The sequence below is a fragment of the Gorilla gorilla genome, chromosome 7, assembly GCF_029281585.2.
Source record: "Gorilla gorilla gorilla isolate KB3781 chromosome 7, NHGRI_mGorGor1-v2.1_pri, whole genome shotgun sequence".
In the NCBI taxonomy this organism is placed as follows: Eukaryota; Metazoa; Chordata; class Mammalia; order Primates; family Hominidae; genus Gorilla; species Gorilla gorilla.
In genome coordinates, this window is record NC_073231.2 from 103117045 (window position 1) to 103129879 (window position 12835).

At 43.6% G+C, this 12835-nt stretch overlaps 1 protein-coding gene across 3 annotated transcripts in view; it reads right to left on the reverse strand.

Annotated features, from left to right (window-relative positions):
- Window positions 1–5690, reverse strand: part of TSPYL5 (TSPY like 5) — a 330888-nt gene extending 325198 nt beyond the window's left edge. Inside the window, exons 1-2 of one of the 3 annotated variants that reach the window (XM_055348059.2) lie at window positions 3412–5690; window positions 1215–2096 (exon numbers count right to left, since the gene is read on the reverse strand). In XM_055348059.2, the coding sequence (XP_055204034.1) occupies window positions 4319–5572 (1254 nt within the window). In that variant the 5' untranslated portion in view covers window positions 5573–5690 and the 3' untranslated portion in view covers window positions 1215–2096; window positions 3412–4318. Of the gene's footprint in view, window positions 1–1214; window positions 2097–3368 lie in introns of those variants that run through there. The other 2 variants (XM_031013797.3, XM_055348056.2) reach the window with 2 other exon arrangements.
- Window positions 5691–12835: the final 7145 nt, after the last annotated feature.

The window sequence follows — 12835 nt, forward strand, 5'->3', positions numbered from 1 at the left end:
ACACACACACACACACACACACACACACACACACACACACACAGAGACCATGTAAAGACAGAGAGAGAAGAAAGCTATCTATAAGCTGAGTGAGGCCCTCAGAAGAAACCAACCCTGCTGATACCTTGATCTTGAATTTCTGGCCTCCAGAACTGAGAAAATAAATTTGTTGTTTAAGCTACTCAGTCTGTGGTACTTTGTTATGGCAGCCCCAGAAAACTGATACAGATTTTCTTATGAAACAAATGTGGCCCACTTCACAAATTACCAAATTCAAATGCCCTCAGGCATCTGAATATAAACAGTGCTTTAAATTCACTCATTCATTCAACACTGTAGCACCTACTATGCCCTGAACACTGCATGTTTATTAAAACCCTTCGTCATATAAGCCAATTTTATTTTCTTGTCAGTAACCACCCACTTCTAATTTTGTCCATTTTCTGCTGGGCAGCTTAGTGTGCCACTTGGTTGTCTGCCACTGCTTCTCCTGATTAATGGGAAATGATCCTTGTTATGGATCTGAAATGAACAGCATCAGAGTATGTAGTTCTCAACTCTGGCTAAACACTAGAATCACCTGGGAAGTTTTAAAAATATCTACACCCAGACCTACCCCTTACCCCATTCTGATTTAGTTGGTCTTCGTGTGGGGCTCTGGCAGTGTTTCTGTAAGCTTCCCAGACAATTCTAGTGTGCAACCAAAGTTGAGAACCATTACTTAAGTTTAAAAGGGACTTCAAGGTCACCCCCCCTTTCCACTCAAAGTGCAGTTCACAGATCACCAGCACTGTCATCATCTGGCAACTCGTTAGAAATGCAGAATCTCAGGTTCCATCCCCAACTACTAAATCAGAATGCATATTTTAACACGATTCACCACACAATTCAGATGTACTCTAAAATTTAAGAAGCACTGTATTCCTACTAGAATCTAGATGATTCATAGAATCTAGATTATTCTAATGGGAGTTCACCGCTTCTGAATCAACTAGAAAGCATGTTAAAAACTAAGCTACCTGGCTTCCTCTCAGAATCATAGAATCTCAATCTTTGGGTAAAAAGCCTAGAAATCAAAATTTTATGTATTTTTGTGTAGCTAGTCACACAAGGGTCTGCGGCTTGGGAATCACTTATCTAGGGCAATGTATATATTCTCTCAGCTGCCCAGCCTGTTTAAAAACCTTCCAATTCTTTTTTGAAAATCAGAAATATAACAGAGATACAGGTTTTTATTTTTCCATCATGCATGCAAACTTACAACTATTTATACTGTTTAAGAACACAGAAATAATTGCGTTATTAACAGGGTGTCAAATTACCAAGTAGAACAACCAGTTACTAATTATTTTGGGGAGGTTATTTTCACAGAACACAGCAACAATTTCCAAATTATTCTTCCAAAACCAGAGTTATGAGACCAGTACAAGCTGATAACAATGCTAATGGTCACACAAGTTTCCATGTTACACAGAAAAAAAAGATTGACATTCTGGTGAAGGGTCTCAAGTACCTTATCATATCAGAATTTTTGAAAGAGTTTTACAACAGAACAGTCTCTCTCTTGTTTTGTAGATGCAAGGGAAAGAAAGCATCCCTCTCATTTCTTTTTGAGACTCCTTGTTAATTCTTAAAACACATTTCTAAGGCCCATCTCTGGAACTTCATTAGTTAACATTAAAAGCAAAAAGCAGACCTGATGTGATTATGATAGTGCACCCCATCACTATCACCATCAAAAGAGACTACCAATCTCCCAAGGTAGTCACGGTTGCATTGGCATAGTGTCTTGGATTTTCAATAAACAATACAGGTGAAAAGAGAGAGATACAGATGAAACCAGGTTGACCATAACTGATAAGTGATGCAGCCAGGTGATGGACACATGGGGTCCAAGGACCATCCTCTCCACTTCTGTGCATGTCTGAAAATGTCCATAACAAAGAGCAAAAAAAAAAAAAAAAAAAAACAAAAAAAAACAAAAAAGCAGACTTGCACATCTCTATCTTCCCATTAGACTAAAATGGGGAAAGTCGTAAGACTTTAAAGGCAAAATGTGCAGCATATAGCATTCTTCTGCATGTACAAAGCCACACCTAGAACAAAAAAAGCATCCAAAGTAACATTATTCTGTTTCTGGTTTGTCTCTGTGGCTTATAAAATCTACTAATGATAAGATTGGACAAAACTTTGGGAACATCCTCAACTAGGCATCCTATTTGTTCATAACCCCTTCAATTCTCATTTTCCAAGCTAGGGAGGTCCCTCCCATACTCTATCACTGAGAGACAGGCATGCTCCCCCTGCGGCTTCTCAAGCCATTTCTGTCTGATTTTGCAGGCCCACTCCATACCAGTATCATGCCTACTCGACGGTTTTGCTCCAAATCCCCCACCTAGCACATCCTTGCTACAACTTTAAGTCAAGGACTCTCTTGAGGAACTCAGAATGAGGCCTCCCTAACAAAAGAGAAGGTAGGGAAGAACAGGTGTAGATACAGTCCTTCTTACCCACCCTCAGGGATAAGAGAGGGAAAGGCCCAGCTCTGCTTTTACACCCACTGGAAATAACCCGGAGATCCAAAACAGATTCTGCCCATCCCAATCCCCATCCCCCAGGAGAAGCTTGTGATGCTCCATATTGGAGACTAAAGCCCACTCCTGGGGCTATTTGAGGTAGAAGCAAAGAGAGCAAAGGACTGCTGAAAGCGGGAAAGCTGGGGATTGAGGCCCAGATGGCCAGAGGCTACCACAAAGGAGGAAACAGCAGGAGGCACTTGGGTCTTAGCAAGCATTAAAACAAAGTCAAAACAAGAGTAAACACTAGTCTATGACATGGCTGCCCTGGGGTTTATAACTCAAGCAGATGCTAGGCATGAAAAGGATTTTCAACTTCAGAACTGTAGAGCAAGCGCAGGAGACAGGTTCAGGGTTTGCCAGCAGATCCACTTGGCCTTCTGGTTTCCTCAACTCTCTTTCAACCTAGTATGTGTACGCAGTGCCAAGTTCTCAGCTACCTCCCCAGCTGTATGTAGAAAAATGTGGTTTTTCAGTTGTTTTCTCTGTGGTACTATTTAAACAAAATAAAAAAGAATAAGGAAAGAAGGAAGGGGAAGGCGGAAGGGGAGGAAAGGAGGCTACCAGGAAAGGGAGGGAGGAAAGAAGAATGAGAGGGAGGAAATGAGGGATGAAGGCAGGCAAGCAAAATAAGAAGTATAAGTGACCTGAAGTCAAGCAAGCAGAGGCCCACAAATCAGAAATACCTCTTCCCAGAACCCCTACTATGGCACTCTGCTCACGTCTTAGACGGGAATAAGGGAAGTTGACAACGGTATCTGGATTCTATGTAGGCCCAGTCCTCACCCTCACCTGGAGCCACAGCATAATGACATGAACACATGTCCACACATACCAGCCCGCCCATCAGTCTGGCAGCCAGTAGGGTTCCTGGAAAGCTGGGGAGGGTAGGTGTGTGTCTCATGCACTGGTAGGGGGCCTCGGTCCACAGGCAGTTCTTGAGGTCCTTGTTGACCAGGAAGCCAACTGGGGCTGACAGCAACCCAGACAAAACTTAATGGCTTGATAGTGACACGGCATGGCACAGATCTTGATGAAAGTTCACCAGCAGAAGGGCCCAGAAGCAAGAAAAGACACATAATGGTACAGAACACATGGCATACTGTTTCTTGCCCTTAACTTCATGCATGCCCAGCAGTCAAGTGCCATTCTGCAGAACATCAAGCAGGATGGGTATCACGGACCACAGGCCAAAGCCAGAAATAAAGCAGGTGACATCTTAGCTGGTGACCCCAGACCCACAGAACAGTAAGTTCTGGCTGATGACTAATACCATGTGCACTGGCTTCATTCTGCAGTGGCAATGGAAACGCTTGCATAGATGACACGCGTGGCCAGCATGAACACGAAGCCCAGCAAGTCACTGGCCCTGAAGGAGCAGAGCTTGAGGATGCACTGGTCTTCCTGGAGGATGACTCATGAGTGTCCATGTTAAAGACAAGTAGGAAAGGCCAGAGCCAAGAACAAGGTCCAGGCAATGTAGATAACAGGCAGCACACATGTAAAGTACGTGTGCTTAACATAAGAACAGTCCGGGTGCGATCACATAACATGTGACACTAACGTAGAAAAGCAAGAGGCTATGGGAGGCAAAAGAACATGATCATAAATGCCATATTCTTGTAACTAAAGTCCAAAGGGTCTATAGTACACAGAGGCCAACATGAAGAGAAGGCAGAGAGCCAAATATGTAGTCAACCAGGAGCAGCCCAGCAGGAGGTAGCAGCGAGACTTGTGCAGGATCAGTTGGACTGGCTCACCCCAGGCTGAGTAGTCTCCATTGGCTGCTTTCCTGGACCTTGCCTGCCTTCTTTTTCCTTTCCTTTCTCTACACGAGCCCCTTCACTCAAAAGGTAGAACTGCAAGGGATTGGGCCACAATTCTTCGTTGATTATCTCCACGATCTTGTCAGACTCAATGGAGCTGTGGTTTGAAAACCACCCAAAGAAACTACGGTTGTTTTCTGGGTTTCCCTGGCTTAGGGACTGGAGATCATGCCCTGGGAGCCACTGGATTGGAGTAGAACGAGACACCACCTGGCCAGAAGGACCACACCCATATTCCTTGATGAGCACCTTATTTTGGAAATACGGGTTGCGATCGAAGTAGAACTTGATTTTGTAGCCCAATCTGGCAAGGCCGAGCTCTTCCACTTCCAAGCTGTTTAAGTAGCTCAGTACCTCTTTCTCTTGGCTATTCAGAAAGGATGCTAGCTGGGGGTGGTTCTGAAATGCTTGCCCCCAGAAGCCCGGGATATTTTGGATGAGGTGGTTCCTGCGCTCCAAGTGCTGCAGTCGCAACTGCCCAAACTTCCTGGAGAGCCGAAGGTAGGCCCTGTCCGCCTGGGCGTTCATGTTCTCCAGCTTCAGCTGCACGTTCTCCAGCGTATCCATGCTGCCTTCCGTCGCTGGGGGCCCCGACCCTGCATCCCTCTCTTCCTTCTTTTCCTCCCCAGCTGACACCGAGGTATTCTCCCCTGCCGCCCCTTTCTTCTGCCTCCCACCAGCTATGACCTGAGGCCCCCTCCCCGCGGTGCTACAGGTTTCTGGGGCCTTCTTCCCGGCAGAGCCACGCCGGTTTCCAACGCGGGGGGCATTTTTCGGCCTTCCCACGGTTCCCGCTGTTCCCACGAAGACAGTGTCTGCGGCCAGGCGCTCCGAGAGAGATGCGGCCTTCCCCGGGCCGGGCCTGGCCGCGGCCTGGCCGCGGTCCCCCGCAGCTCGGGCCCGCAGCGCGAGGCCACAGTCCAGGGGGAGCCGGCAGGCGGCCTCCTCCCCGAGCCGGAGGAGCTGCGGGGAAGCAGCGGCTTCCAGGCCACCCCACCCCGCGCCAGCCTGCACCTGTGCCGCCTGGGTGTCTTCCCCGAGACTCTGGTACTGTGAAGGGTCCGGGTCGCGCGGGGCGTCGTCCGGAGCAGGGCGGACTCGGGCTTTGGCGCGGCCTTTGCCCCGGTTTTTGGCGCGGGAGGACTTTCGACCCCGACTTCGGCCGCTCATGGTGGCGGCGGAGGCAGCTTCAAAGACACGCTGTGACCCTGCGGCTCCTGACGCCAGCTCTCGGTCGGGACCGAGCGGGTCTCTCCACGGCAACCGCCGACGTCACGACCGTACAACTGTACCGTCGCGAGAGGACGTGATGCGCCCGGTGATTGGCGCCGCCGCTGCGGCTGCGCAGGAGACGACCCCCGCGAGCGCTCCCACCCCCATCTCGCGCGGACTCGCTTTAGGTCTCGGCGAGTTTCTCTGATATGCGCTCGCGGGGGGTGCTGCCCTTTCATCTCTTCCGCGCGGGCTCATCGTGCCCTCAGGGTCTCGTTGAACAAGGCAACGCTAAGAGCCATCACCACCTGTCCCCCATCACCTGTTTTCTAAACTAAACATCTTCATATCCTCCAGTTATCTCTTGTGGCGTCTGTCATGAAGAAAGTGCTCGGGCGTGTGTGTCTCTCTTTGAACACCTTTGCTGAGGGATTTGCTCTGGTACCTTAACTCCAGAGAACGTAAAGGTGGATGCTATAATGCCGGGCGTCAAAGCGATTTGGTACGCAGTAAGATGATAGTAGAAATTATAAAAATAATGGCAACTAGTATTTTGTATCATTTGTGCCAGGCACTGTACTAGGTGCTTTAAATGCATTATCTCAATTTACAAAGTTGGTGTTGATATCATTCCCATTTTCGAGATAAGAAAACTGCAGCTCAGAGACCCCCGGGCACATTCCCCAGGTTACACAGTAAGGGATGGAAGCACAATTCAAACTCAAGCCCATGGGACTCCGTATCCTATGCCTTATATTTGGAAATGGCAAGTCCTTCCAGACTTGTTCCACTGTCAATTACTGGGCTGGCTCTTAAGAAATCAGCCTTGCTCCTTAACAAACAGGCTTCCGTGGACCACCTGACCACCTCTTCTGCCTGGGAACATCACCCGAGTCCCCCAGCTGCCTCAGTTTACAGAACTGGACTATCGCTCTAGGTATAGGACCAGAAGTGAAGACCTGTATTAGAGCTCCTGTAATTGGAGTAAGACAAGAATGTGGTGAGAGGTGAAATTATTATTCAGGGAGCAGATTGAGGTTCAGAAGCAGAGCCTCCACGTGGCACTGCAGAAGTCCTAGAAACTTCTTACACTGTGCATGGAAACAGCCGGACAACCTCCCTCACAGTCCCGGAGGCAGCCCTGGACCACGCTCTTACTAGTGAGGTAATAGGACCATGAATAGTGAGGGGACCTGTGGCTAATGTAAAATATAAAGAAAAACCTTTTGAGGTGGTCTTTTCAGGCTCAAAGGGAACAAAAAGGCCCTTGTAACCAGCTAGTGGAGAGATAAGCCCAAAAGCCCCGGGACCTCATTACTCAAAGTGTGGTTGTGGACCAGCAGCCTGATATCACCTGAAAGCTTGTTAAAGATGCAGAATCTCAGGCCTTTCCCCAGACCTACTAAGTCAGAATTTGAATTTTAATAAGATCCTGGGTGATTTGTATACACCCCTAAGTTTAAGGAAACAATTTAAAGAGGAATTATTTTTATACAGATGGCCCTATTTTAAGCCGGCCTAATACAAGTGATCCCTCATTTTCTCAAAAGCTCTAGAATAGCCTGCAAGGCCCTGTATGATCTGGCAAGTCTTCTACCTGCCACTACATGAGTTACCTCTCTGACCTCATCTTCTGTCTCCTCTCTCCCACCTCTAGCTACACTGGCTTCCTTGCTGTTCTTAAACTCACTAGGTAAACTCCTGCCTCAGAGCCTTTGCACTGGCTCTTCCTTCTACCTTAAATGATCTTTCCCAATGTGGTTGGTGGCCTTGGCCAGCTGCCTTCACACTTTGCTTAAATGTCACCTTCTCAATGACCATCCTATTTAGAATTGCCACCCACCCCATCCCTTTTATCCTACTCTACTTTTTCTTTATTCCAACACACTATACCAATTATTTATTATGCTTATTAACTATCTCTTCTCTCTAGAATGTCAGCTCCATGAGGGAAGAGATTTTTGTTTTGTTCACTGATGTATCCTCAGTGCCTGCAACAGTGTCTGACATATCAAGAGCACTTAATAAATACTTGTTGAAAGAAAGAACCAATCAAAGCAGAGTTTTCAAAAATGGGTTTGTAAATGATTGTCTGAAGTTCAGAAAAGCTCCCCTTTTCCCACAGAAGCAATGCTATGGATGCTGTATTCTCAGATCAACTCATGGAAACCTACTAAACTCATAATTTAGCCAAAAAATTATCTTTTGTTACAGAGCACCATTCAGGGACAGTCTGTAAGTAAGAATTTAGAGTGACAAATTTAAAAGTTAAGTTGGGAGAATTAATATTTGACTTAAAAGGGATTAATTAGTGCAAGGATTATCTTAAATTCTTGTTGAAGGCCCTTTCATAATAATTTCTTCCCAAGGCCTTCTGTGATCACCCCAGACCACAATAAGCAGCCTTGTCCTTGATCTCACAGAGTACTTGTTAACTATAGTATTCATTTGGCAGTGGGGCACACCCTGTTTTGTACCAGTTCTTTTACAAAATTACCTCTTAAGCTGGATAATCACAGCCTGAAACTCTCCATAAACCTCAGGAAAAAAATTTAAAAACCATCTGACGCATTTGCCAACCCTCTATAGACTTTAGACATTGATGGGTTGGCCTCCTTCTTAGAACACTCACAGATCAACCCACCTCTGTTGTCAAGAGTCTTAATCCAGCGTCAGCATCTGCGTCACATAGCAGTCACCAATGGCTAAACCACTGCAGGATTAACACAGGGCTGGGCCATTGCAATGTGTTTATTATACAATCTGCCTTGAGCCTTTTCTCATCATGTCAAAGAGATAAGCCTCAGATGAAGGGAAATAATTTATAAAAATACCCCTCTGCTCTAAGCCACCCAGTTCCTCATGGCTTTTGTATTTAAGAGTTTGGTCTGTGCTGCTGAACTGGACTGTGTTTTCTTCTTGGGTATTAATATTTAACTTTATGTGGAACTGTAGTTTGTGTTCCTAATTGGATAGTAAACTGTGTAAGTGTGGAGACTGTGTCTCTTTTTACTTTTATCTCTCAGAGTACCTAGCATGGGGCCTTGCACATACCAGTAATTATAATGAAAGTTTACATTTATTTCATACTTTTATATAGTGCTATGCCTTAACTCATTTAATCTTTGCAGTCACCCCATGGGGCAGGTGCAATTATTGTTCTCATCTTGGAGAGGAGGTTACTGCCACACAAAATGGTTCCATAACTTGCCCAAGGTCACACAGTTAATAAATGTTTTTTGCCCAAGCGATCTGACTCCAGCACCATGCTCTTAATTAAAAATACATAATGTAAAATTATGGCTTAAGAGATTAAAACTCTCTCCAGTGGGTAAAAATACCTTTTAATGTTAAAAAAATTATATATATTAAAAATATATATACACACAGATATGCAGATGCATACATATACACATAATACATACATCATTTACTTATGAGTCATTTATTTATGGGGTATACAATATACCTGGCATAGCAATACTCAACATAAATTTAGTTTCAACAGCCCATGATGAGAACGAAGCATCTCTATTTGCACTGCATTTATCATAAGCATCCTGTTAATATTATGAAAGAAATGCAAGTTTACTGTCACGAATTCAGAGATCCTGGAGTGTTGTGAACTTCTTGCAATATCTGCAGGCTTAAGTTGATGGTAATATAAGCATTTGATTGATTATTTCTAATGTAATATTTATTAGCAAATATTTATTAGAAATTCATAAAATATTTTTCAAATGTTTATGTGTATTATGTCTATATGTATGTATATGCATATGTACTTGTGTGTATGTAATTCAAAATATTAGAATAAAAAGTCTTCACTTTTGTTTTCTGCATATTGTTTTTTCTCCGTTCCTTTTGATATGTTTTCTTTGAATCACAGAAATTTACAAGCTGGGAAAAAGATATTTGTCATCCAGCCTATTCCTCAGCCAAGGGAACAATATTCCCCATCATTTATCTCGTAGAGCTTTAGGATCCCAGACTTGACATTTTTAGCCACAGGACTTTTCTATTCTTCCCCAAGGAGAAAGTTTAAGTCTGTTAGATAGCACTGAGTATTGCTTACTGTGTGGAATTTTGCCAACCAACCCTCCCAGGTTACCAAAGGGTATGGAAAAGAAGGCAGTGTCCTAAGAAATATTTTCATAGTCAAGGAGGGAGGGAGAGAAAAATCTGCCTCTTATGATAAATTTCAAGACTATTTGAGCTTAACATCTTGAGAAATTTGCCTAGCTTCTTGCCAGTTCCTCGCCAAAGAGGACAATTTTATGGTAGACCGCGTCACTTATTTCAGATCATATCCTATAAGTAGCTATAAAATATTTTAAAGTATTGCCTGACGTAGTCTTTCTTCTTGGCATTTCCTTTTTATCCTGCAGCATCTTAACCATTAAAAAAGATCTTAGGCTAAGGCTTTTGTTCTAGAAAAGGGGAAAAAAAGCAAAGAACCCAGCAAGCAGAATTTCAGCAAGTCAAATTCTTCACTTTGAATTTCAAAATTGGCTCTTAAGAGGGTAAGACACAATAGCATGGAAAGAGAAAGATATATATTTGATATATATTTGAAGAGCTAAATGCGCGCACCCACACACTGCCTCTACTCTCACTGTGTGTGTGTGTGAGAGAGAGAGAGAGAGAGTGTGTGTGTGTGTGTGTGTGTGTGTGTGTGTGTGTGTGTGTGTGTGTGTGTGTATTTAGCTCTCCAAAGATAAGTCCTGGAGCACTAATAGCATAGAGTTTATAACATTAACCGTAGAAGAGGAAAAACATGATGATATACAAGCCATTTCTCTGCTACACAAAGAGGAGCTAAGAACCTTTTCTGGTCTGGAGTCGAGGAACTTGGAAAAGATTCAGAGAGTGAATAGTTGGTGTAGGGTCTTGAGAAATGCTTCTCACGGTGACCACACAGTGACCACCACATGGGTCAATACCCTTGGAGCATTGGTAAAGACCACCTTCTCTGGACAAGACAGAGGTATGGGAATAGGGAGAATTAGTTCTTAACTTGACAATTGAAACTCACATAAGAAAGGGCTTTTCTCAGAGGGCTCCATACCATCAAAGGGCAGCCAAGACAGTATAAAAGTATGTATAGGGTAACAAAGAAAGTTCTGAAATGGCTTCTCTCACCCTGTATGCCCCCCACTCCCAATCTCTGGCAGCCCTAGAATGAAGTGGAAGGGCAGCCATATGTTCCTCAGGCTTGCTAAGAGAGGTCCAGAGGTTGGCTAAGAGCAGATGGAGTTCAACTGGGTCTTGCAAGGTAGGCACAGAAGTTGCAGAGTAAAGGGCTTGGTCATCAGATACCATGAGGACGTGCCGCATCAACGGACACAATAAAAGTAGAGGCAGATCCCAAAGACTAGGCAGGGCCAGCTAAGCTTCAGCAGAGGCCAGCAAAGACAGAAGATGAGATGCACACCAGAAACCTTTTCACCAGTTATGGGATGGATAACCCTTGGCTCCTGAGAAGATGGAGAAAAGAAACAGGGAACACCCTAAATGAGTACATATTTACCTCAAAGAAACTTGAATTTCAAGTAGTACGTTACCAAGTTGCCTGAATTGCCATGGTTAAATTCATCTGGATTTTATAAATTGTTATAACTATAAAAAATTGTATTCACTACAATAGTATTTTCTGGACCAGACCCAGTATCTAACAGATGTAGCCATATAACACTAAGGCAGAAGAAACTCAAGAAACAAGTGACTTTAAAACTCCCTGGAATATAAGTCACATTAATAATTTTAGAAAATAGCAAAAGGTATTAAAAGAAGACTTCATAAAATATGTTATGATCGCAAAAATCAAGAAATCCATGAAACTCGAAATATGAGCATTTTTTACAACAGTTGAGAGTAACTTCTAAAGCAAAACTGAGTGCTCTCCAAGAAAGTCTTTCATTCATTGCTTATGAGTTAAATTTAGAATCGTGGGTACACTCCATTTATTGCAGTTATTGCTTTTAACACATAATTTAGTAATTTATCATACACTTGAATTCTTCTCCAGTTGGGTTACATATGCAAGCCTTTTGCCTCCAACCAGACCAGAAGCTTCAAGTTGCAGAAACTGAACTTGCTTTATGTAAGCTGCACGGTGCCTTCTCCCTGAATTACTCCAAAGCCATTCCTGCACCAAACAAACCTCATCAATTTCCAAACCAAAAACAAGTTGTTCTCAGTCAACACCACCACGTGTTTTCTAGTGCAGAAAACAGCAAGGATGCAAGGTCTTTCTCTTCTCTACCATCTCTTTTTATGCCACTCAACAATGCTGATATCATACTTGTTTGTATCTTTACGGTTATACATACATACAGACACACTCTTAACTTCCTTACCCCTCTTTTTTTTCTCCAAATACAACACATCAATTACTGGTGTAGAAATATACTAAAGAAAAAAGTAAAGTTGCAAATTTTTCACTTGGAAGATTAATTGAGAGGAAAAGATCCCAATAGAACCTGGATATGCCAGATGTCGTTGAGAAACAGCAAGATGGAAAACAGAAACTGGCATCATATCCACCTCATGTACTCTTAAGGTCCTGGATGGTTTTGAGAGTGAAGAAGGCATACTGCTTCAGAGAATGGCCAGGACCAGCATGGAGTTAGGGTCCTGGGGTAAGGTGGGGGAGTTGTCTCAGATAACCTGGCACACCTCCGACACCAGCCAAGCAGCTTTGGTGGTGAGAGAAACCAACTAGAAGACCTTCCCCCACTTTATCAAACAAGTCATCGTTTTCATGGAGCTAGGAGTTTGTACCTAGGACATAAGAGACATGAACAAAGATAAAATTAAGTTAAATTTTAAATGAATGGGGAAGCATTGTGTTCAATCATATGTTGTAATCAATTAGAGTCCATAAGTATGGGGTTCCATTGTTCCAATTTATTTTACCTGGGCTAATTTAATTGAAGATACTCCTTGGCTTCTGGAATGCCCACTTTAGTTATTTATTCTGTATTTGTATAACACTTGGTAGCAATAAGACATTTTTAAAAGCACTTAAAAATGAATATTCAAGAAGAAGGACAAAGGAAAATTAAGGGCTGGGAAGAAAAGAACAAAACAGAGTAAATTACCCAAGTGCATTCAATTCTATTGTGTTTGATATACTTGCTAAAGGCAGGCCACAGATTGGACTCTGACCTTTTATCCATCAGTGCGAAGAGAGAAATCAGATGTGGTATAACATTTATA